Below are 24732 nucleotides of genomic sequence, written 5' to 3' on the forward strand. Positions count from 1 at the left end.
CGGTGCCGGTGCCTCGGCGTTGGATGTGTCAGACACCGTGTTACACACGAAAAACTCTAGCGAATCACAATTAAAATTGATGTTTGCAGATTCAGTTTTGAATTGAAATTCATGATGTGTACGTGTGGGTCAAAGCCTTAAAGCAATTTTGCAATTTGTAGGTTATGTTAAAGCAAATATTTGCAAAATACATTTTACAGTCGACTATCTCATCTGTTAGCGACAGTCACAACACGACATCTATTGACCTCTGAGTCAAAGCCACTCTCTTATAGCAAAATTTATGTTCCAACTAATGAAGTAAAAGATTCTTTAATGTCAATCTGTCGAAAAGACTTGAATCAAAGGAAGTAAAAGATTCAATCATTGTATCTGTGCCATGCTTATCGTTCATTAGAGATTAATTGTTTTTTGTTTAACTTCACTTTGGCTTTTTAAACGGTACCGATTATTATCCTGAATGGAACAATTAAATCAACCATTTCAAAACAAACAAAAATGTTGCAATATTGCGATGAAAAGCGTAGTCTCCGCGCTTATGTTTATTTATTTTTCAAAGCCTAATACTCATCCTTATCTAATGAAAACACACTTGAAATTCTTTTCCTTCTTTTTTTTCTTTAAAAGAAAATTTAAAGCAGCAATAAAGCTATGAGGAACACGTTTAAACATTTTACTTTTCAAATATATCAAAAAAGGGGAAAAAAATTGTTCAAAAGAAACCCGAACCAAACGAGATGGTAAAAACAGTTCAACTTCTTAAGTTTTGTAGCACTTATATTGGATGGGAATGGGGTGTGGGGTACAACTATACATAACTTGAAATAAAATTCCAGCTGAAGAAAACGTATAATCTGTTCGTCGTATGATGGTTTTGAATATATTTGCAAGTGCGTCTTGTGAATTTATTTGATCGGGAGGAGCCCCAACGAAGATTTTATTTACTGAAATAAAGTTGCATTCCAAGCTCCCCGTTATAAGTGAATGGGAAAGTATTAAGAAAATACTCTCGGAATTATCTGGCGAAGCTGTGATTTATAAATTATTATGCACCGTAATTCTGGCGCCGGCCGGAAATTATGGCACACATTCGTACACCAACAATAAATTAGAAATTATGTGAAAGAAAATGAATGCCAAGAGTAAATCACTTCATAAAATATTAAAAAAAAAAGATTTTCTTTTTGCTCCCAGTCTCTGTCTCTCGTAAAGACACATATTGAAACTTTGCTGAGTTATTAAACTGGTGAATGTAGCAAGTAAATATTTTGTTGAGAAAGAAGACGTAAGAAAATTGTGAAATGCACTCATGCAAAAATGCTCTTCAATGGCATTCACATCTTTAATTGAAGAACGTTGTGTACATTCGTATATATGTATAATGAAGCTGTGCAGGAATAACAAGAAAATGTGGATATATATGGAGTGTGCGTATACATTCGACTGACGCATTCACCTCCCACGTAATATATACTTGGGTGACATACAAAGAATTCGAAGAAATGAAAAGTAATGGTGTGTGAGCGGCACGGTGTATAACCTAAAGGATTATGGGGAACGTATTTCCGTATATCGGAATTTTCTTTTTTTTTCTTTTCAGTTCAATATTTATTTGCCTCGTTGATTCTTCATAAAATGCAAAAAAAATATATCGCAAAATGACTTTCCGAATGGGGGTGTATGTATGTAGAGACGAGACATTCAAAACGGGTAGCATTTGAAAAAGCACACGAGTGTTCTTCAAAATTCTTTTCCAAGCATACAGCTGCTTAATGATGTTATTTGAATGGATATATTGGAATACATTGCTCCACCATCAATAAATATACCTGCGATAAGCCATCAAAGTATTAAATTAAATGGCCACAAAGCACGGGCGGATATCAAATTAATTTTCGAATTTAATCAAATCAAATGAAGACTGCAACAGCGATGAACAGCACAAAAAAAATGGTTATTTATGGTGCAACTATTAACCAGTAAATTGATAATGTCATTACCAGAAATGGATTTATAATGAATAGTTTAATGAGAATCTCGTAATAAACAATGCAACGAACCTGATAACAGATTTTATCCACAATTATTTTAAGCGCGCATGATGATGATGGTCTACACCGAAAGAAAAATAGATTTTGCTTCAACTAGCCCTTACAGTGCTGCTAGATAACGAAAGTCGTAGAACAAATGTTTTTTGGCGCGACAATGTAATAATTTGGCATAGGTATCAAACCGTGGCTTATTAATGAAGGTTGTGCAAAGCTATCGAGTCCACATAATTGTTGCCTCACCACTCACCACAACTACACATGGGACATTGTGTTTGGTGAGTTTGCTATCATTCCGCTTATAATTCGCTAAAGTTGCACATGAAAAATGACAACACTAACCTGTTAAAGGTCGATAACATTCGTGCCACTGACATGACTGTTCCTGTTGCCATGGATGATTAATGAGACGTGGTATTTGTGGGCATCATTGTAAAGTGCGAAGAATCGGAAAATGCCCCTTTTAAGGTCGAAGAAAGTCGGAACATTTTGAAATAATTATTAAAATAAAAACACTATCGCACAGGCATGAGAGCCGATTAAAAAGTGCTATGTCGGCTCAAGGCTTAAAACGGTGGCTGGGTATAAATAAATCATCAGCAGGCTCTCGCACTGATAATAAGATTGTGGGAAGGTGCATCCGATCATCAATGAATAATTTTCTATTGATAATGTCATATAATGGTCTACGAATGGTGTACGTGCCTGAAATATAGTAATAAAAATCATACCGGCTTCTCACTCCAGCACTAGTATTACATTTTTAGCAGTGTATACGTCGATCATTGTAGTAGGTAAAATGTAATTCTTTAATTGTAAACAGTAGAAATTCCCATTGGTTAACATGTTACAGATAGAAAGCATATGACCAGTATTATTATCGGTTCTATTACTTCCATAGATTAAAATATTTTTAATCTGTTAATTTCAAATCTTGTACTTCACTTTTTTTAACATGCATTTTCCTATATAAAGGACCATATTACCCAGAGCTTGTCACTATTTTTGTCGTCGTTATCGATAGCAGATCAATAGGCGTATATGTGACAGGTTAACTTGTTTGTACTGATAATCCAACCATATTTAATTCACATATCGTCTGTGTAATAATATTGTCGAGTATCTGGTTTCGGGATTATATCGTGCCCAACATATTCATTCAATTAAAAATTCGTTTTGTTATCCGAAATGTTAATTTACCATTTGGCTTAAAAACAGAAAAAAAATATTTCGTCATCACGGCCACATTACACGGCACACCAGTGTTATAATAATGAAGTTACTAATGGTTTGTTTACAACAGTCTAGACAATATATCAAAGTCTTTTGAAATATGACGACCATTTTCATAACACTTATGTAAATTTTCCTATGACTTTTTTCTTCCTCTCCTTCATACACATATTTTCTGTCGTTTATGTTATTTTTATGTTTCTTTAACGTAACGTTGATGGGATTTTATTAGCAGCTATATCAGAATCTAATGCCGTGGATACGAAAAACATTGGTGGATGTATGTATCGGTATAAGACACTCACACACCCTGCTAAGATAATTCAGGTTTTTTTTTGTTCTGTTCCCTTTTTATATTTTTGCGCTATAACTTGAAAGTTTGTTGGTTGTACGTACTTTAGAAATTACGATCATGCCGAATTGTCAGCCTTTATATCCTTAAGACCATTATCGTATACTTAGTTTTGCTATTTTAAACGACATTATCCAACATAAAGGTGGTATAAAGGAATTCCTCAAAACATAAAAAGACGCAAAATCCCGACCCTTTTAACATAAATTTTCCTTTACTACATAACTTAACTCAATTTAATATACAAAAACCAATAAAAAAAACTTTTCTCAATAAAAATTTTCAACATAAAAATACTTAATCTTGCTACCTACTCCACACTCACATGCTGGATGGTGGGCCCCGAAATATATAGATTCCTTTTATGACCAAAAAACATTCTTAAAATACAAATTTTTTTCTTCTCCTTTTTCTGCAGCCCGTTTGTCAGATTGAAAAATATCCTTAAATAAGTGCCATTTTATCCATCAATATCGATTTGTCATAAAGTTCAGTCAACAGACTTTTAATATCGAGCGAAATTTAACGACCACATTCATTATGATGGAGATTAATAGCTTGAAATAATTCCGAACAGAAGATTTGAAGAGAAAGCAGAGAAAAAATGGAAATTGAAAATGATAAACAAAATTTCCCTAGTCGTAGACGACTTGAGTGGCTGGGGGTGTCTATAACCAATTTTTTTCTTCTTCATTTTGTTGACAATTAACTGAATGCGTAGAATGTCCCATGACTTAATTTATGGATCAAAATGTCTGGCGTTTTATTATGCAAATAATGATTCAAATACCACGAGTGGTATGAGTCTCGACGTGTTGAGATACTTTTTTTTTTTAAATGAATGCCGAAGTGGCACAATTTTCCATATAAATGTTGATCTAATACTAACTGGAATTAAGATCGTACAGACAATTTGCAACGAAAGTGCCACACGTAGCGGCAAAAGATTATACCAGTCAACGTGCCAAAGAAAGTGCAGAAAGTGAAAAAAAAATTGTACCAATCAAAGTGCCAAGTTTCACTCGGATTTTTACCAATTTTTAAATCTTTTACTTCTTTTGTTCAACGTATTGACACAAAATCTGTTACAGCATAGGTTTCAACATATGATTTGCTATATAATAAAAGTCTAGTATAGTTCACCATTATTGTTGTTATTGTCGTTAACAGATGATAAAGCCGTCTGCAAAATATCTTGTTAAGATGAACCCTCCTAAATTTACGAAAAATCCCCACACCTAACAGTTACGCGTAAATATTCATAAAAACTGTTTAACCTTTCGTCTTTACAGACAACAAACACTTCACCAAAAAAAAACTAAAATCGCAATGCTACCAGCAGGTCTGAGTTAAACAATTGAATCTTCTACTTCATATGTTTCACCACGCGTTTCGATATATAATTGGCAAAACAATCATCTAGTCTGTCCTTCGTCAATATAATATTCCAAAATCAGAAATAATCATAATTAACTGCTAATGGGGAGAGAGATTTTGGCTCAGTTATACTTAACTGGCCTTGAGGGCAGTGACAAAATGACAAAAGATACACATACAAAATTCATAATTCCAAAATTCAAACTTTGAGTTTCGATTAACTTTCCATTCATAAATTTTTAACATTGCTCTGACGACCAGTTAAATTCAACTGATTTTCGCTTTCCGTTAACAGTCTATAGAGAGCGAAAACCAGTTAAATTCAGGTGTACTGACAAAAATTTATGAACGAATTAAAATATTGAGAGAATAAGCCCAGTTTAAAATATGTAATTTTTAACATTTTGCAGTGTAACCCCACAGATCAGTTAAGATTAAGTGGTCAGAAATTGCTCTTCGTGAGCATTTTGTAGGAAGCAAACGATAACTTTTCCATGTGATAATCATTTCAGATACCGAGAAAGAACTTTATAGAAAGGGTCAGATAAACAAAGGCGAAAGTTTTTTATATCCAGCTACCGATATAGATGAAATAGATATATAGAGATATCGGAATATGATATGCATATTCTTTTTGACGTTCATATCTCTTATCGGCAAAATACTATAAAACGATACAGAGCTTTGAAACGACTAGGACGACATTTTAATCTTACCAGTTACTGTTCCTGTAAACACAATTTTCTTTTCTTTTCTGAATCATGTTGTTTTTCACATCGACGGACAAAACAATCAGTGAGCGAGAAATAATGATTTCTTTTGCAAGCATACTGTTCCTGAAATCAAACCTATCAAAAACATTGCATGACACACACCTTAATATATTGCAAGGAAATTCATTTTTCACGCGAAAACTGAAATGCGAATCGTTTTCAGAAGCGTAATTGTATTTGGTATAAATTAATTTTTGTAAAAAGAAAAACGAAGGTAGAAAAAAAATGATTTATGGAACGATGTCTAAAATGCATGTTAGTGAGCAGCTCTGCATCATATCTGGAAAAAAGAATGTACAGAGGAAAATCGATGATTGATAGTATGGGAACCGTTGTTGATTCAATTTTTTGTTCGTTCATTCTGTTGATGTATTTGTTTTTGATAAAATAGAAGCTTGACGAAAAGTTGATAATGAAATCAGAGTTTTGAAGTGGAATTTGTAGTCCAGTCTCTTGTGTCAGAAAAAGTCGCTCCGCTCGCTTTATGTTTTATAAATTTTTTCTTCAACTTTCTTTTAAATGATTGGTCATGGAAAACTATGGAACAATTTATTGTTAGAAAATGGTCACAAAAGGAGCTCTGGATTCTGTGGATGCCCGTCAACAACTAATAATTTCTATGGAACAATATCTGGCTATTTGTCAGTTTTCGTGTTGATCTTTCATAGTCACGAAAATCTCTAATATCTTGAGCTGTACTCTTTACACAACAATGTGGTCGCTATTATTGCATCTAACTAACAGCACAATATACAATCCCCTTCCTGACGTTCCACGGTCATTCGGAAGACACAGACTTCAGCTCTCCAATTTTTTGGAAAATGTTGTCTGTGAGTGGATTGACACATGGTCACAAGGGACTGGACTACTAACTTCTATGAGAAATTGAAACTTTCTAGAAATGTCCAGTCATTTATTAAAGACAACGATGAGCTGTAGTTAGTGTGTTGTCATGTAAGACAAAATAGTTTTCAAACAATTGAAGTAGAAGATTGTGTGCCAATCTCAATCAGAAGTAGTAGCAAAAAACAAACTAAAAAAAAACTTCAATTCGTTCCAACTTAAACACACACTCAACAGACAAATTGCATTATAGTTTTTTTGTGCGGTTTACACACATCGCATTTCTCTTCATCGCTCTTAAACCATACATATGAAGTGGATCTATTTGCACAAATCCTCCAAACTTTATATGTATCCAATTTATCAGTTTGTGTGTGTACATAACGTACACACTGTATCAGTCTGAAAGATCAACGGGATTCTTGTTACCTACATACATGTATAATAAAACAGGACCCCCCATTACATCACCATACGTTTCGTCTTTTTTTTTTGAGCACTCGCATTAAATTTTCGATACATCGCAAAAGTTGTACGCAACCTCTCTCTGAAATGATGGAAAATCCAATCCATTAAAGACGAGAACATGGTTGCAGTGCAGCTAAAATAAGCAGAAGAAGAAAAAAATACCAACAGACAGGTGGAACAGTGAATGTTGATGTTGTTCAATTCCAAATGCTTGCGATGATTCGTATAACTAACACATGAAGAAGAAAGCAACAAAAAAAAATCCATCCCCCCATTGTTGGTCGGGAAAAAAAATCAATAAATCTGCCTTTGTGATAGGGGAAAAATGTGAATTAATCCCTTCGTTTTGTATTTTATATACCTACCATGCCGTACTGCCATACCGAAAGCTTTTTTTTATTCATCATCGGAATTTCATGCTGGTAAATTGGGTATACTGCAGGAAATGTACGAACAGCAAAATGATTAAAAACTAAACTTTAAAAGCGCTGGATGTACTGTGGACTAACACATTTATCCATCAACTTTCGGATGAATTTACACTGTCGAAGTATGTTCTCCAAAAGTTTTTTCTTGTGTTTTGTTCGCTCGACTTTAATTTTATCTCACTCAATTATCTCACTTAACAAAAGCACGTCTAATGAAAGGCTTTTCGTTCGGAAAATATTACACGTCTCCCGTACGCACGAAAATCAACGTTTTTTTTTGTTTCGTCTTCTCATTTTCGTCTTCCTATTTTTGATTCCATTTCAATCAAATATCAACCCATACCCAACACTGCCGAACCCATTATACACTTATATGTATTTTGATTCCGTACATTTTCATCATTTTTTTCTTCTCTTCTTTCTGTTTATGTATAGACTGCCTCCACCTTCAATTGTACAGAGATTCAAAGGATCGATATAAACAGGGTCAAACAAAAGCCTCGCTTTCACTACAGCATTTTCTTGGTGTTGAATCTGGATTTACATTGGACAAGGAGTCAAACACAATTGCAATCATATGTCAAGATGTAATCGTCGTGCTGGCTTTTGATACAAGGGAACGACTTATACAGTGGCAGGTAAAGAATTTTTTTTTCTTATTTTTATTCGGTTTACCATTCAAGTGTTAAAATAGTTCCATAAATACGAACCCAATGTGTGGGTGTATATATAGATGGTGGCTGCGTTGCCTTTATGTTGTGTACAATTTAGGTGGATTATTGTTGGATTTGTGATTCTAACGTCTGAATGAAAAATGATGAATTAATACGAGATTTCCCATTGTTTCTGTTCATTAAAATTCAGGTCAAAATATCAAATAATCTCGGAGATGATATACAGTATTTGGTGCTTGTGTCAACTGCTCCGTCGAAAGCTAAATTATCCACTGGTCCGGCTCGGATGCACGTGCAGGATAATCGATTCTGTTTGACAACTGGGGTGCCACCGAAATTGGCAGGTCTTTGGGATATCGGTTATTTGAGGTAAGTGCACGAAATTTGATTATATACGCTCTGGGTGTGTGTGGTATGTGTGTATGCTCTTTGTGTTTGCGGTTTAAAATGGAGCAGCATTTTTGTTTGTTGGGGGGTTATTTCAACAATACAAAATAATAAAAAAAAGAAAACCAAACGAAAAACGAGGAGAAAATCTCTAAAATTGAAGAGGATAACCTATTGACGGAACGTGATCAGTTTGTTTTATTGGAAATCGGGCAATTTTCGTTTTTTTTAAACGTGTAGCAGAAAGGGTGTTGGGTGTTACTGTCAAGATTGAGCTTACATTGAGAGCTTACATAAATAATGTTTTAATGGGAATTGGATATCTAAATCAGTTGGGTTATTTTCGTATTCAAATAAGGATTAGGACTTTTCGTTTTTCCGATTTTATTTTTTCTTCGATTTTTTTTCGGGGGAGGCTTTTAACGAACATTAGAATAATTGATTGAACGGAATTTTCTTTTCACGTTTTTTTGCTTGTCGTAGGACAATTCCATTTGCTTAAGGTATTTAGAGCATTTTCGATTTAATTCCTTCAATGTCAATCGGCTAATGTCCCTACACATTACCGATTGAATATTCAACGAAAAATGCCGGCAAAAAAGGAACAAAAGAGTCATGAATCAATCTGGTGTCACCTGAATAATTCATTTTGCTTAAACAAACCCAGTTCCGTCACGGTACGGCTGAATGCTGAATATGCACTTTCCATATTTTCTTGATAAATTATTAATCAGCTTGACGCACTGAACAAGGTTCCACAAAATTTTTGTAATTCCAGTCGCACCTATCGGTGCAGCGGAATCCACAGAACCTATGGCTACAGAGAGAGTAAGTTGGAACTGATCTATGTAATGTTTGCAATTCTGTTAGCAATCTAAAAAAATGGTTCTTTGGATGCATGGGAAGCTGGAGACTCGTTAAAGAACAGAATCTACCATTTTCGATACGTCGGGAATCATACGAAATACATTCTCTAATTGGTCCCGCAATCCCATAATCTTCCGAAAATCGTAATTTCTGAACTTCAACAAGTCTCCAGCAGCTTCCCATGCATCCATGGAACCATTGCTATCAGAATTTCAACTACCGATTGCAACCCGAATCCTGCACTCTCTTCTCTCTGTAGCCATAGATGCTGCGGATTCCGCTGCATCAAATGGTATCGTTGAAAATCCAGAAAAAGTGGAGCCTTGTTCAGGGTTCCAAGCAGAAATTTTCAAAAACCAAAGTTCAGTCAACCGCACCGTGCGCACTTGCAAAAAAATTCATGAAAATCGAAACGAATTAGCTGATATGTCAACACATTTCTTTTTACAGGCGTTATGGAGTGGTTGAAGGTCGCTTTTGCTTCGAGGGTGGTTCGAGATGCGGCAAAGGTGAAGGTTTATACGTATTCGTGACCGACCAAGGCGAAGAAATCACGCATACGCTAAAACTGGCATCACAAGGTAAACTAGCAACAAAGAGACGTGCCGTAGCCAGAAAACTATCTGCGATCGATAGTCCACGGAAACAAATCTCTCCTCGGCCGCCAGACATAATACCGGAAGACGGTTGCCTAGGTCACATTGAAAATTCGACGCATGCTTGCATATGCAGCATCAATCGTACATCGTATTGGCCTTCGCAGGAATCACGAGACTTAGACAGTAACTATGGTTGTGGTGATACAGTGTCTGTATCAGAAGGGAATGATAGTTTCAACGATGTCGATCATTTCCCACGGAATCCCATGTCGAATATGGAACGTTGTATGAGTTGCATATCAAAACTTGGTGCTCCATCTATGTCCCGAAGCTCAACCGCAACCGGTGCGGGAACGCCAGCTTCAGGCCAGCCGCCGAATTGGTCACTGATCACCGAGCAAAGCTTTCCGAATCATTCAAATCATTGTCCACCGGCTCAAGTCCATTTAGGAGTTAAAATCGTTCAAGGACTGGACCGGATGTCAGTCTGTTCGTCACACGGCAGCTTTGGCAGCAGTGGTTCGGAATATTCGGTGCCTCGTCACACAAGCAATTCCAATAAAAATAATGAATCGTGGTACGAACATGTACCGAGTACACAGCGCTGCCAAAATCACCGAGCTTCCTCCCCGTGCCAGTGCTGTCCGCCTCGTCCACCTAAACCGAAAACTGCAAAGCCAGCAATGCCTTTACCGATAACAACACCACTAAATTCGTCAACACCGAATCCAGCGCACGTAGGACCGTACGAAAACTACGACATCCCGAAGACACCAGTCCAGATAGAGAATGGCTTTGTGATGGAGAACTATGACACACCGAAGAAAATACAAGAGTACCTGACAAAGGACATGAATAGCAACTCGTCAACGGTTGATTCGAATAGGTACGCAAATTATGATGTTCCGGCGAGCATTGGGAACATGTGTGGCTGTTTATTGACTACGAACGACAAACCGGCAAGTGATACTGGACCACGAGTCGACTGTGCTTGCAACAGAGTAATGTCATGGGCGGACAATTGGATTTCGTTGCCGTATTGTCGACGTGGGAATGGAATTGAGAACACTGGCGTGCCAATCAATAAAGTGAAACTGAGTGGAGAGGGCAAAATGCCTGTGGTTCAGCCGAGTGGTGAATTGGCAATCTATGCGACGGTGGATATGACGAAGAAAATTAATCGAAGACTTTTAGAGGAATGTGAATGTCCGCATGAGGATGATGAGGATGAAGGAGCAAAGACTGCCAACTACATGAATATCGACGCGGAAAAATTGCTTGCTGCGGAAAAGCCGAAAACGGAAGACGGAGAAGCCAGTGATGCAAATTATACGAACTTAGAGTTTGCATTGTCGCTGGAAAACTATGAAAACGCCAAAGAAGTGCTGAGGAAGGCGGGCTTTTCCGTTGGTGAGTTGGAAGAAACTCTTCTTCAATGCATGCCCAGAGCAAAGCTTTGTAATAAATGTGGCCATGTGAGCAGAAGGAAGCTGGCTAAGAGTGAAGAGGGCGGTGATAGAAATGATCAACTGAATCAAGTGATAACAAACGATAAGCCTGAAAATTATATGTTAATGGAGCCGAATCAAAAGAGTCGAAAAAACTTTCCCGGTTACTTACCCATGTCTCCTGCAACTCCAGTCGTAACACAACCTGCACCACCTTTGCCATCTAAAGAATTGATCAAACGAATTATCGGTGAAAAGTCGGCAAGCAATCCGTCGTTGTCGGGTCCTGCTGTAGATCGAAGTCGAAAACGTTCTGAGCAGGAGGCTAGAATTCCGGGCAGTGCAATGATGTCAATGCACAAAACAGGTGGAAGTCCTTATATGCGTAAGCTTCTTATGGATAACAGTGATCTATTGCCAGTGGATAAACGACTGAATGCAAGGAAACGGTCGTCATCAGCAGATTCGTCGAGATTCCTGGAGGATCCAGATGAATTCGAAAGTTCGGAAACGTTGCGAAAATCCTCGCTCAGCCACATTGAAGGCAGACGCTCTTCGTCACCATGCATTCACCAAGAGACTGAACAATGTCCAGACAATAATTGTTGCACAAAGCCAGAAGCATCCACTGAAACAGAAGATGACACTTCACTGTCGACAACCAATCCCAGCCAAAACTCTCAATCCCAATCTGTGTATATTAGACGGTCAGCGAGTGTTCCATGCAAAACACAGAATCGTGATTCATCAAGCTCTAACGATTCCGGAGTATCAACCGGATCAATGCGAAACCGAACCGGTGAATTCACCGAATTCGAATTGCCACTGACCACATCCATGTCGGCAAGACGACATCAACGAAACATGCAACCAGCCGTCACGTGTGTCCATTCGTCGCTGCCTCGCCGATCAAAATCGTTTGATCCGCTCAGGGAGATCACCTTCCAATTCCAAAGAATTAAGATACCAGAGAAGAGCACATCCGCCGAAGCCGAAATACCAATTTGTCAACCAAAGAGCAAGGGATACGCAAGTCCGAACGAACACGTGTCCATAAACGGTCAACCATACATTGACTCGCGAAGCACCAGTAGCGGAACATCCGATATGTCAGATTACATTGAAACACTGTCACTGTCCAGTCACAGTTCATCTGACGCTCCTGAAGGAATGAGGTTGGTTCAATGAATTCCTAATTCGAATTGACATCTCTTACGCTTCGTTTCCCTTTATTCAAATAGATTGGTCCGACAAGCAACGTCAACATTACGACCTCGTTCTGGTAAAGAATATCAGAACATTGACCGGTCCATTATATCATTGACACAGTCAAATGATGGAAGAAGTCACTCATCGACACCGTCTCAACTGAGAGGTTTACTGTCGTGCTCTGCAAATTATGCCAATATAACTCCAGTTCCAGAAAATGCCGAATCGCCTAGTCCTGGCTACCAAAGTGGAGGCTCACCACAAGATCCTCAAGCAGAATCATTTATGTTTAAGGTAAGTGAAGATTAGAATTTTCTGGTTTCAACTTGAACTTCCAGTGGAGTGCATTCTCCTAGTGAAAAAACTATATTTTCACGAATTTCGAAATTTTCTGAACATCTGTTATCGACAACGTTGACAGATAATAAGTAGGCATTTAGTTCCAGCTGACCTCCCCTTATACGGCAAAACAAATGTTTACAAAAAATTGAAGTAAAAGATTTTATGACAAACCTTTGAAAATACTTCGATGAAATCAAGTAACAGATTCGATAACTAATGGAGTGCTTTCTAGATACAGTGGTCTTCCAGTATAAGTGATTAAAATCGATTTGGCGATGAACTATTTTGTCTGATCGAAAGGCTCAAGGTACTTTTCAAGAATAAAAATAAAACGGGCGAAAAGCCTTTTGCACTTAAAATACTAAATTTTCTGTCGCTCTTCTTTCTCAATCACAACCGAAAACGGAATCTACTTGCCTCAATTTCCTTAAATTAAGAAACTTTGCAATATGAAAATCTATTACTTCATCAGTTGCATCATATATTTTGCCTTTGACATAAAATACATTATTTCCGTCATCGATGTTGATATCTCAAGAACGTTATGAAATTATAGTAAGATTTGCAGTTAAACCAGGACAATGTGAGACCATTTTTGAAGAACGCTCGCTCACTTTAGGCATTTTCGAAACAAACCTTCCAGCACTTTTCAATTAACTAATCTATGATCTGGTACGCTTATACTACGTGGACTTCTTTCTAATTCCTTTATGCTTGATATCAGTACAGCAATAAAAACTTCAGCTTTCAGATAATTCTAAATTAAAGACAATTCACTGTCCGTCCGTGTAGCTAACAGTTTATCGCTAGTCTCACTACTACAAAACTACAACCGTTTCGATTTGTAAAATTCAATTATAAAACTTTTAATAAAATCTAAAATTACTTTCAAATTGTTTTAGATTTTTCATTCCATATTTGCATCAGATAACTTTGCCCATTCATAAATTTATTTTTTGGTTACAGACGGAAAAAATAAAGAAATCACAAATCTGCAAAGCTTACAATCTGAACCGATGTTATTCTTTCCTTCACATGCGATATTCATGTTAATATTCATTAGGTAGTTTCTCAAATACAGTCGATTCTCCTACCCTCCTAAATCCATCGGATATTTCCAACAACATTTTTTTTCCAAGGCCTTAAGGGCAGTATATGCTTGCATGTGAAACATGTGACTACATGGCAAATGGCAAATGATGAAGCGCAATAAAAGTTTACTTTCACTTCGCTTATGATTCGCTAGACTTGCACACACAACAGGGTATGACTTGTGTTTAGTTGTTTCCTTGCCACTGTCGCCTTGGTCTGATGAGACATTGGCAAAAAGCTTTTGTGTAGTTATGAAATTGCATTGCGCTGTCTCTCAGGTTGAAACAGTGGCAGAAACCATTTCATTAATAATAAGGAAAATTGTTGTTGGTGATATCTGAGGGATTTTAGACAGTAACTGCAGCTGCACATATTGACGCGAAGGTGACCTAATCCAAATTTTTCTATTGGTCTTCCGTCAAGTGTGACAGTATGTACAACAAAAGAAAAACTTGAATTAGATCTAGTGTTGACATTGTTAAGAGCAATGTGTACTTCACATATTTGCTGCCTACATTTAGGCGGAAAAATATTCGTTTTTTGTTGATTTCTCTGAACCAAAATCTTTTTTTGTAAAAGTAAAACCATTAAAGCACCCAAAAATGTATTACTTTTAAAAGAAACATTTGCTTGTGAGTCATAATTTAAGACTTGGAGAAAACTGTGCAGATTTCGTAAATTTGTGTAATGTACACAGGTTTCTCCAGCGATTTAAGATATGACTAACAAACCAATTTTTGCTTTAAAAGTAACACATTTCAAAAAAAAAAAAAAGATTTCGGTTCAGAGTAATCATCAAAAAATGAATATTTTTCCACAAATTTGCAGAGGGTTTATTGCTCTTAATCCATGTGGATGGAATGAATATACGGAGAATTGGATTGCAATTGTGACAACTCATTTTTCTCCGTCTGTATTTTTTTTTCAATTTTCCCAGTTTGCAATAAAAGCTTTAGTTTAAAATATGCAAATTTTCTTCTATTTCCAGAACTAGTCGCCCGAATAAAAAGCAATATACATTAACAGAGAAAATGGTACAGGTAAATAAATTGAAAAAAACGAGAACAGACATACAAACAAAAAAATTATTATTATGATGACGATGATGATGATGATTATTATGTGTGTGTTATTGTAAAATTAAAAAATTAAATTGAAAATAACATGGGAAAAAGTTTGTATTTATAGAGAACTTTTTTTTCCCGTTCCTACTACTTGTAACAGAGAATTGTATTCGTCGAATATGAGCGAGAGGAGCCAGATGAATGTTTTTTTATTTAGAGAAAACATTACACGCAAAAAAATAACGAAAAGAAATTACATAAACACAGAAGATGAACATAAAAAAAATATATTTTTTAATGTAATAGAAAATGAAGGGTAATAAAACATACATTTTCAAGCACAACGATATCCATCCCCTTAATGAAAAATAAAAAGAATTAAAATTAAAAGAATGAAATGGGAAATAAGTAAAATATTAAAACAAATGGGAGAATAAAAAACAAAAAAAAAATTATTTTGTAAATAGTTAAATGAAATGCGTAGGTACTTCACATATTTGTAATTAAAAATCGTTTCGATGTGAGAGAGGTAAAAAATATTAATTGGAAAAAAGCGCGATGAAAAATGGTGAGGTAATTTATCGTAATTAAATTGTATATAAATCAACAACAACAACAGAAAAAATTCTATAAAGTGAAAAATAGTCTATTGATTTAATTGGGAAAATTAAAAATTATATAGCGTGTAATCAATAGCTTGAAAATCAAATTAAATTACACTTATAAACATCAATATGAAAACAGAATTTATAGTGTACATACTACATAAAAATACAATATAAATATAGAACAAAACTGAAAACCAAAAAAACATGGAAAAATGGAAATTTAATTGAAAAAATTTATCAACCGAAAAATATGCCAAAATATTTTATTGGACAAATCAAAGAGCTTAAACACACCGATAGAAGGAGTATATCGAACCAAAAATCAATATCAATACCTTGACAGCGGCCGAGATATATCGATAAATATGGCTAATTCCAGCAGCTATCCATACATTACTTCTTTTTTATAAAATTCACAAGAATTTCATCGGAATTCTTTTGATGTTCTGTTGCATTACATTGATGTTTTTAAAATTCTGAGAAGTAGTTTGGACAGCTGCTGGAATTAGCCATATACAGAGGATGCACGGTCTATTTTTAAGAATTTTTCCTACATTTTTTTTACAAAAGTTCCTAAAAATTCTTAAATTTAGGAACTTTCAAGAATTTTATGGATTTTTTAGGAATTAAATTCTTAAAAAAAGCTCCGCCAGTCTGTTTTTGGCAAACTAAGTTGACTAAATTTTTAAAAATTTCAGAACATTTGCGCTTTTTACAAGTGCATGCAGGCAGCCTATGACAGTCTAAACATACCTGTATATATATATACCGACTTATCTCGCCCACTGTCAATACTGTCTCGATGCAACGCACTTCAGAAGTGGTACTCTAAATAGAGTACTTAAACATAACATCGACAGTGTATCATACACCTTTTGACACTGTAAAAAATCAAACAAAATAGCCCTCTATTTGCAGTGCGTTGCTCGAGATGTTGATCTTGCATTTTTTTGTTTTGTTATCCTCTGTCTATTGGTGCATTAAAGTTCTTTGGGACAAGTCGAAAGGATCTGCATGGAACAGTAGGAAAACAAAAATGTAAATGAATAATGGTTATGTTTGGTTGGGTCGTGGCGTCAGTCGCTTTATTCGCTATTGACATTTTCGACTTTCTCATATTTTCTTTCGCTCAGGCAAAATCTTCTTCAAGAATTTGTTTTTCTCTGACTGCCGTAAACGGTGATAACAGCAGGTGTCAAGTGGCTCTAGGGCACAGATTTTTTCAAAAAATTTAAATTTGATTATAAAGTACACCCGAAATCGACCCAAATTTGTCAGCCGCCTAGAAAGTGCCTGAGGTCATTTGTAACCGCGATAAACGAATGTATGTGTGAGTACATGCGTCAAGGCCGAAAATTGGCCAAAATTTTCTGAAAATATATTCTCACCTAGCCTTGAAGTGCCGCAATGTTTATCTAAGCTCCTACTTCTATGCTCTAGTTTTGTAAATAAAACTAAGGTTTCATATACGATCTGTGTGAGGCAGACGGAAGGGTGATGAACGCAAAAGTTCTGGCAGCTAAAATGTTGTACGATAAAATGGCCATAGATTCTAAATAATCCCTGCTAGAAACGGCAAACGCATGATAATGTTAGAATGAAATCTGTTACTTCATTTGTTGAATGTATCGTTTAATGTTCGATACAAACTCTTTTACTTCATTAGTTTCGACAAATATTTTCGTACATACAGCTTCATTAAATGGAGTTCATTGCTCATTTTTGTCATTTCTGTCCACAGTCGAGTCGATAACAGATGCCGTTGTGAATGAAAGCGTAACTTGTAACGACCGAACGTTCATTTAGTTCTGAAGTTAATTTTTTTGTTTATTGAAGTTAATCTTCAAAGGTTACATCAAAAATTCTTTACTATTCCAATGATCCGTCAGACAAAAAGTTTTCATTTTTAGTTTTTCATTTATTTGTTAACGTATCTACAGTGTAACGAGCGGTTTCGGAAATGAATTTAAATAACTTTTTTCCTTCGATTTCATTAGGAAACAACCAGACATTTTTACCATATAATAAAGAAGAAGAAAAAACAAACGAAAAATTTCATATTTGTAATGGATAATATTCATAAAAGACTATTGCGCTTCAGGAACACTTTTAAAACCATTTTTGAATAATTTTTTCTTTTCCTATCTACCTACCAACAAATTTCACTACTTTATGCACTCATGATTACAATAGAATAGAGAGAAGAAAAAAAAAACGGATGGACGGAATCGAGAGTCTTACAAATTCTACTAGACTGAAACTCATTTTTTTTTTCCTTTTACATTTTATGGCATTGTGTAGATTAAGGCAATCGTCTTTGTTTTATATTCATTTTCTACATTCATAAGAACAGTTAACAAAAGTTTAACGAAAGGAAGGAATATTTAACATTAACTAAACATTTATTTAAACCGTACTTCATCTTGAGCACCTCCGCTACCAACAATTCCTATAACTTTCTGGAAGAAGTACAGAGAAACATAACTTTGTCATATATATAGTTTTCAACGGGCTCTGGCAATGGGGTTTTCGCATCGGTTACTTTCAGCGAACAAGTTCATTTTACGGTGCAAACTTTACTCGGAAATTTTTTAAGTCAACATTTGAAGTAGCTGAGAGCATCTCGAAGTGAATTTATATTATTTTCCCCAGCCAATAAGTGTCGAGCATTGCGAAAAGATTCTGTTCTTATATCCTTGACAACCACATCATTCATTCCCTCTAAACAATCTTCAGGTCAGCACATCATTCTTTCCGTTTGAAAACTAAATTTTACGACTCACCGACTCTACTTATGTGATGTACTTAAATGTAACAAATAATTCATTTACCTTACCCTCTCCCAAATGCAACGTAAAGGCACAAAATGTAAATAGCATGAAAAAACTATAAATTTTCACAGAAAAAGGAAGACGAAGACGAAAATTACGTTGGGGACTGTCCATAAATGATGTCCAACGATTTTTGCTGTCAACAGATTTATGGGGTTCTGAGCATTAAAACCATTGTGTGTCTGTGTGTGTGTGTCGAATGAAGAATACATTTTGACTGTGTCTCGTTTAGGGACGAAGGCGTTTGAAGTCAATGTCCGGAAGTAATGGACGTGTTGATTATTTTCCATGAATTCAATGGAAAAAAGACGTAAAGAAATTCGTTGATACCGTCTTTAAAACCAGTCCTCACACCAGTTTCATTTGTAAACAAATTCCATTATTTCCCATTCTACGCTTCAATGTGATTCGAAAGAGGGTATAGATTCTGAAAAATGATTGAACTTTAATACAAATGTATTAACATGAGCCACTATACCATGGCTGTTTTCTTACAGTATTCTCCTTGGGAACCGTTTTTTTTTAGATAATCTAGACAAATAATGCCTCTTGGTATCGATCAATTGGGAATAGGAGTCGCTACAACTAACATTTTCTACTCATTGATTTTCAAATCAGTAGACACTAGAAGACAGTTTAGGCTAGTCAGCAGTTATCGGCAGCATAATGGATATTATTATCTTAAAGTAACGGATGACGTGTCACGGATCTACTTCTATTGTTTAAACTATTTCTCGCTGTGTTTGATTGTTAAATCTTTTACTTCATTTGTTTGAAGACATATTGGCTTATATGAAAACATTGGAAAGTGTCGTTTATTTTCATTGTCGCTGTCGTTAACATATGATTAGAAGGTTTTACAATTTCTGCCTTTTGTTGTTTATTATGACAGAAAAACAATTGATCGAATCATCCACAAAGCAGGTCTGCAGCCTGATTTAAACTCTGATTTTTTATTCATTTTTACGACCTGTGTTCTGATTAAACAAGGGAAAATATTCTGTGGGTCACAATTTTTTCTCGTTGTTTCCCGCTTTACTTTGAAAGCAATTGGCCAAGGATCTGGTCAAGGTTCTGAAAGAACACGTTAAGACGCTCACCTTTTTTTTGTAAGTTTAAATCGTCATATAAAGCTTCTCCAATCTAGGTGGCGGCACAGAAAATTTTTGATTCCTCTGCCTTCGTGATCAACTCAAAAGAAAAGTGTCCTAACCTTTTTTTCTGGAACCTTCTGAACCTGGTTACCTGACAAGAATGAATTTTCGAGACTTTTGAAGAAATCCTTGAAAATTCTTTAAAATTCCTGATACTCTTGAAAATTCCTGAAAATAGGCCCTGCGTGGAGCTCTGTTGAGTTTTTATGTGTTATTTGTCATGTCCATATGAACATTATACAATCACAATATAAACCACCAGGTATGGTCTAATATCATCGTGGAAGACATAACGACTTTAAAAACGGTTTCAAACGCACTCATTTTCATACTATTTTGACATAATGAATGCGTTCAAGATAAGTTGACCGATTTTGAAGAATCGTCCATACCTGGTATGTACAGTCATTCTACAATCATGCGTCGATCAATACAATTGAAACTCGGTTCTTTGTTTCGCCATTCCCCGTTCAGTCCCAAGAATTGTTTAAAGAGCAAAATAGAAATAGACAGATTCTTCCTTAAAACGAAACTAACATAAAAATTATATAAAAATGCCAGAAAAAAAAAACATGTATAAAAAAACTGAGAACATTGTAAAACAAACACCACAACTTAATAATAAAATAAAAGAAACAAAAAAAATATTGAAAATAATATTAATCCAAATAAAATCAAAAGAAAAATAAATACAAGTAAAAATGCAAGAAGGAAATAATAAATAAATAAAAACCTGTAAATAGAATCAAAATAAAATGGGAAGAAATTCGACTTAACAGATTTTTCGTTTATATCGGGTGTCACTGTAAACAGTTAATCATTTTTTATTACAGTGACACATTCTTGTGCAGATTATAATTAAACGACAACAAAATAAATGATATTCTAGAGCCACATTAGCAGTCCGTTTTCTTATTTAAATGGAAAATAAATGTTTCCCCTCCTTTGTTTTCTTTTATTTAAATAATTGTTTTTCTAGATGCAGAATTGTTAAAACCCTATCCCCAGCCGAAACCAAATTCCCCAAAGTGTAATAAATTCCTTGATCAATTTAAAAAAACAAACAAAACTTTAAAGAAAAGAAAAAATGAAATTCTTAGACCGCTAGTGTTATCCTCATCATAGACCATATTTGCAGATTTTCTACCAAAATAAAAACCCGAGATGATTAGAGTGAATTTTGCCTACATTTATATGATAAAATGGAAAATGATTAAATGAAGAAAAAAATATTTTTTTTAAATTACAGTCAGAGACAGTGAAATATCAGCATGACTTCGCTGCAGATGTTTTTCAGCTGATTCACAGTACAATCAAAACTGTTTATTCTTGTTTACAGGAGTGTTAATGGTAAAACCGTATTAAGACTTATAAACCGTTTTGTTTGTGTGGATTCACTGAAAAACAGCTGAAGCAAAGTCATGCTAATATTTCACTGCCTTTAACTGTACAATTAAATTTAGACGAAATTTAAGTGCAGCAGAAGAATTTACTTTGTTCGTTTTTTTGAAAAGATTTTTTTTGTCCTTTAATGTAAATAAATACAGAAATTGCATTGATCAATATCGCACATCCTTTAATGAAGAATATTATTTCTTAGATTTAAAAATTTTGAATTTTTTTCTATTTATTTTTTATCTTTTCTCTAATAATTATCCATTGCATATATATATAAGAGAGAGAGAGAGAAGTATCTTTATTGAAGAGAAAATTTAGACACTTATCTATCTACTTATAAATTGAAACAAAATATTGTAAGCGTAATTCTAACTTGGAAAAATGGAATTTAAAAACAAACAAAAAAAATATTGTAATTTGTATTTCAAACCAAAACTAAACAAAATAAACATATTTAATGTGAGAAAACCACTTGAATTTAATTTAATCGTACGATCAGTTTTTGCGGAATAACGTGAAGCGCACGGTAAGGTACTAGGAGGTAAGGTACGGTTAACTTGAAACGAGGTTAGATGAAGACAGCCGACCAACAATATTTAACCTGCTACAGACGGCAACGGTTATCGACAACGACAGCAAAAAAATCAAGTAAAAGATTTCTGAAATCAATATCTGAAAATCTTCGATCACGTAAGGCTACCCTAGACCACCGTGTACAGCTTTGCTGGAGTACAGATTTTTTGGGATCTGCAAAATTTTTTACCTCAGATGTGACATCTATGATGTCTGGTCACAGACGCGGAAAGTTAAAATTTCGTCTTTTTTAAGTGGTGATTGTCCTCGATGTAATGAGCTATATCTTAATCTTTTTTGGAATTAAAATTTAATGCCCTCGGGAATTACTTTTATATAACCCCAAATCATTAGATCCTAAAGGAATTACATGTGAATCTACTGAAACTTTGGTTCAAATATTGCAAGAATCGAATTCCCTTTCACATCCTCCGAAAAAGCTGTTTCGACCTCGAGAACTAGCGGCGGTCTAAGGCCAGAGTGGACTGATCATTACAGTTGCTTCCGCTAGCCTCTTACACAAGACAGCAACTTTCTAATTGAACGTGTTTTGAAACTTTGCATAGTAATTTTCCATCTACTGATGGAAATTTGGGATTTTGGAAAGCTGTTAAGAAGTAGGGAAAGAGGCTTCCTGTCGCCGATCTTGGCACTGCTACAGTTTGTTAGTAATCCTAGCTAAACTTATTTTCAATAGTTCTCGCGGTATTTTGAACTTGGAAGTGTGCTGCTGCTCCAGTTGAAGTTAATGAAAACTATCTGCATGACATACGCGTTCATTCTCCTCTCCATTGATACCTCACATGATTTTGAAATGACATCAATATTGTATACTCTCACACATCGCGTCGATGTCTACTCGAAAAATTCATGAAAGGAAGTATAGGATTGCATAGGATTGCATTTTAGAAATCAGCGTACCCAAATTAGTCTGAAAAAATAATTGTGCGTTCCAAAGCGTACTGGAAAGAATTTTTATCAGCTTTGGATAGAACCGATCATCAACTATCATCATTTCCTGGGATGTAGTTCTAGTTATAGAGTAGAAGTTGCAGAAATTGTAGCAGCAGTCAAATCACAGAAATGTAAATTAAATCACGTGTATTGGTAATTTACTGGAAGTAGAGTCAAGAACCGAGGGCTCACTGGTTAATCATGAAACTTCAGAACGAAACAAATACGTGATCTGCGGTAAGTTAAAAAATGTTTGAAATGGAATGGGTGCGACATATCGGTTTATTTGTTTGTAAGAAGAATAGAGACACAAGTACCGTCCATTTTCCCATGGCATAGGTCTGTGTAGCATTTGGTACATGTTGTAGGAACCAGTTAGTAAGGTAAAACGATCGATAGTCTCTTGATTATAATATGGTGTCAGTTGAGAGATGTATATTGTGCAAATAAATTACAAAACTCTGAAATCCAAATTTTTAAGTGATAAAAACTGCAAAATCTTCAACTTTCGACCTCCATAGGTTTTTTTTTTGCCTGAAATATTGAAGTTTTACACAGTCAATATTGTTTGTAAAAATGAGAAATATAATTAATTAGAACTTGCTTCATGATTTTAAAGACAGTTTTAAACGATTTTCACTGCATTCGTGTGTCAGACGTTTCCCGAACAAGAAGACGAAATGGTGATGCTCAGTGATGGAGATTCCAGTTTCAACACGTTTCAGGTCACTCACTAGTTAATTGCTGATAAACCATCAATCATTAACCACTGGTAATTCATGTTAACCACTGAAAAATGAGCAGCCCCTCAAGAACTAATGAATGATTCGTAATCATCTGTTAGCGACAACAATGATAGAAAGAAACGATAGGCTTCCGTGAACGTGGCCTTTGTACTGTGAAATGTATGTTAGAATAAATGAAGTAAAAGATTTCCATTAATTACAATGCCAAACTCTAAACAGATGAAGTAATAGATTCGATGATTATGAAGAGTTAATAGACGAAGTTGCAGCAGTACAACAGATCTACAGAGAGAAATATTCTTCATAAAAAAAAATCTGGAAACTCTATCTCTAGAACCACAATTTAATTGAACCAGGCCAGGTCATATGTCGCAGGGTCCATTTTAGTGAAATTGATTCTTGAAAATTCTCGTAATTAATGAAGTTGTCGAATTCTTGAAATTCTTAAAAATTCTTCAAAATGCTCGAAATTTCAAAAGTGTCCTACGTAGTATACGTTCTCATTGTTAGCTCGTCCGGGCAACTATAACTTCAAATGTATTTCATCATAATTGAGACTAAATTTATAAAAACTGAATCTGTTGAAAAAGTTAATAATTTGGTTATGATACCACTGATACACACGACGAGCTTTTTTTCGTATTTTATAAACCACATTTGAGCGAGTATATTTGCCACATTCATCCAATTTTCGTCCATAAATTTCATTTTATTTTTTGCGTTAAAGCTGTTGGTTCGATTTAATACTAAATTTGTATCCTTTAACTTACAACTTCACTGTCGACGTGCTAACACTATCAATAATTTGCACCATCGATGCACAACAAATGTACCCAAGGATTTAATTCCCATTCCCGTTTTTCGGTGGAAAATATTCTTTCTTATCACACACCAGAACCGCATATCAAAACATAAGAAAGTCATATATATGCAAATGTTGTGCGGTTTTCTGTTAAATAAATTTTCTTTCCTTTTGTACTTGCTAGTGATGGAACGTAGTTTGTATAGATAAATGTTCGGTGCGTCGTTTTCAGTCTAAACGGCTCCATTGTTATTATTACAACTTGGTTAGGTTTATCTACATTTAGGATCGTTTTATGACTACGCCACATTAAAGCTACTTTGTATACGCAAGCGACGAAAAACGGAATTGACCTTTTTTCCTATGAGCTTTCTGTGTGTCTTGCCGTTGGATGGGATGTATAGAGAGCCACATAACACAATACAATAATAATATGCTTTTTGGATGGGTGTTTTGTGGTTG

General features: G+C 35.1%; 1 protein-coding gene across 2 annotated transcripts in view; it reads left to right on the forward strand.

The window, feature by feature from the left end:
- Positions 1–20949, forward strand: part of LOC119072236 — a 273319-nt gene extending 252370 nt beyond the window's left edge. For both annotated transcript variants that reach the window (XM_037177409.1, XM_037177410.1), the window contains 5 exons: positions 7958–8160; positions 8387–8565; positions 9901–12672; positions 12739–13000; positions 15129–20949. In XM_037177409.1, the coding sequence (XP_037033304.1) occupies positions 7958–8160; positions 8387–8565; positions 9901–12672; positions 12739–13000; positions 15129–15134 (3422 nt within the window). In that variant the 3' untranslated portion in view covers positions 15135–20949. The remainder of the gene's footprint in view (positions 1–7957; positions 8161–8386; positions 8566–9900; positions 12673–12738; positions 13001–15128) is intronic.
- Positions 20950–24732: the final 3783 nt, after the last annotated feature.

This window comes from Bradysia coprophila (genome assembly GCF_014529535.1).
Source record: "Bradysia coprophila strain Holo2 chromosome IV unlocalized genomic scaffold, BU_Bcop_v1 contig_81, whole genome shotgun sequence".
Lineage (NCBI taxonomy): Eukaryota > Metazoa > Arthropoda > Insecta > Diptera > Sciaridae > Bradysia > Bradysia coprophila.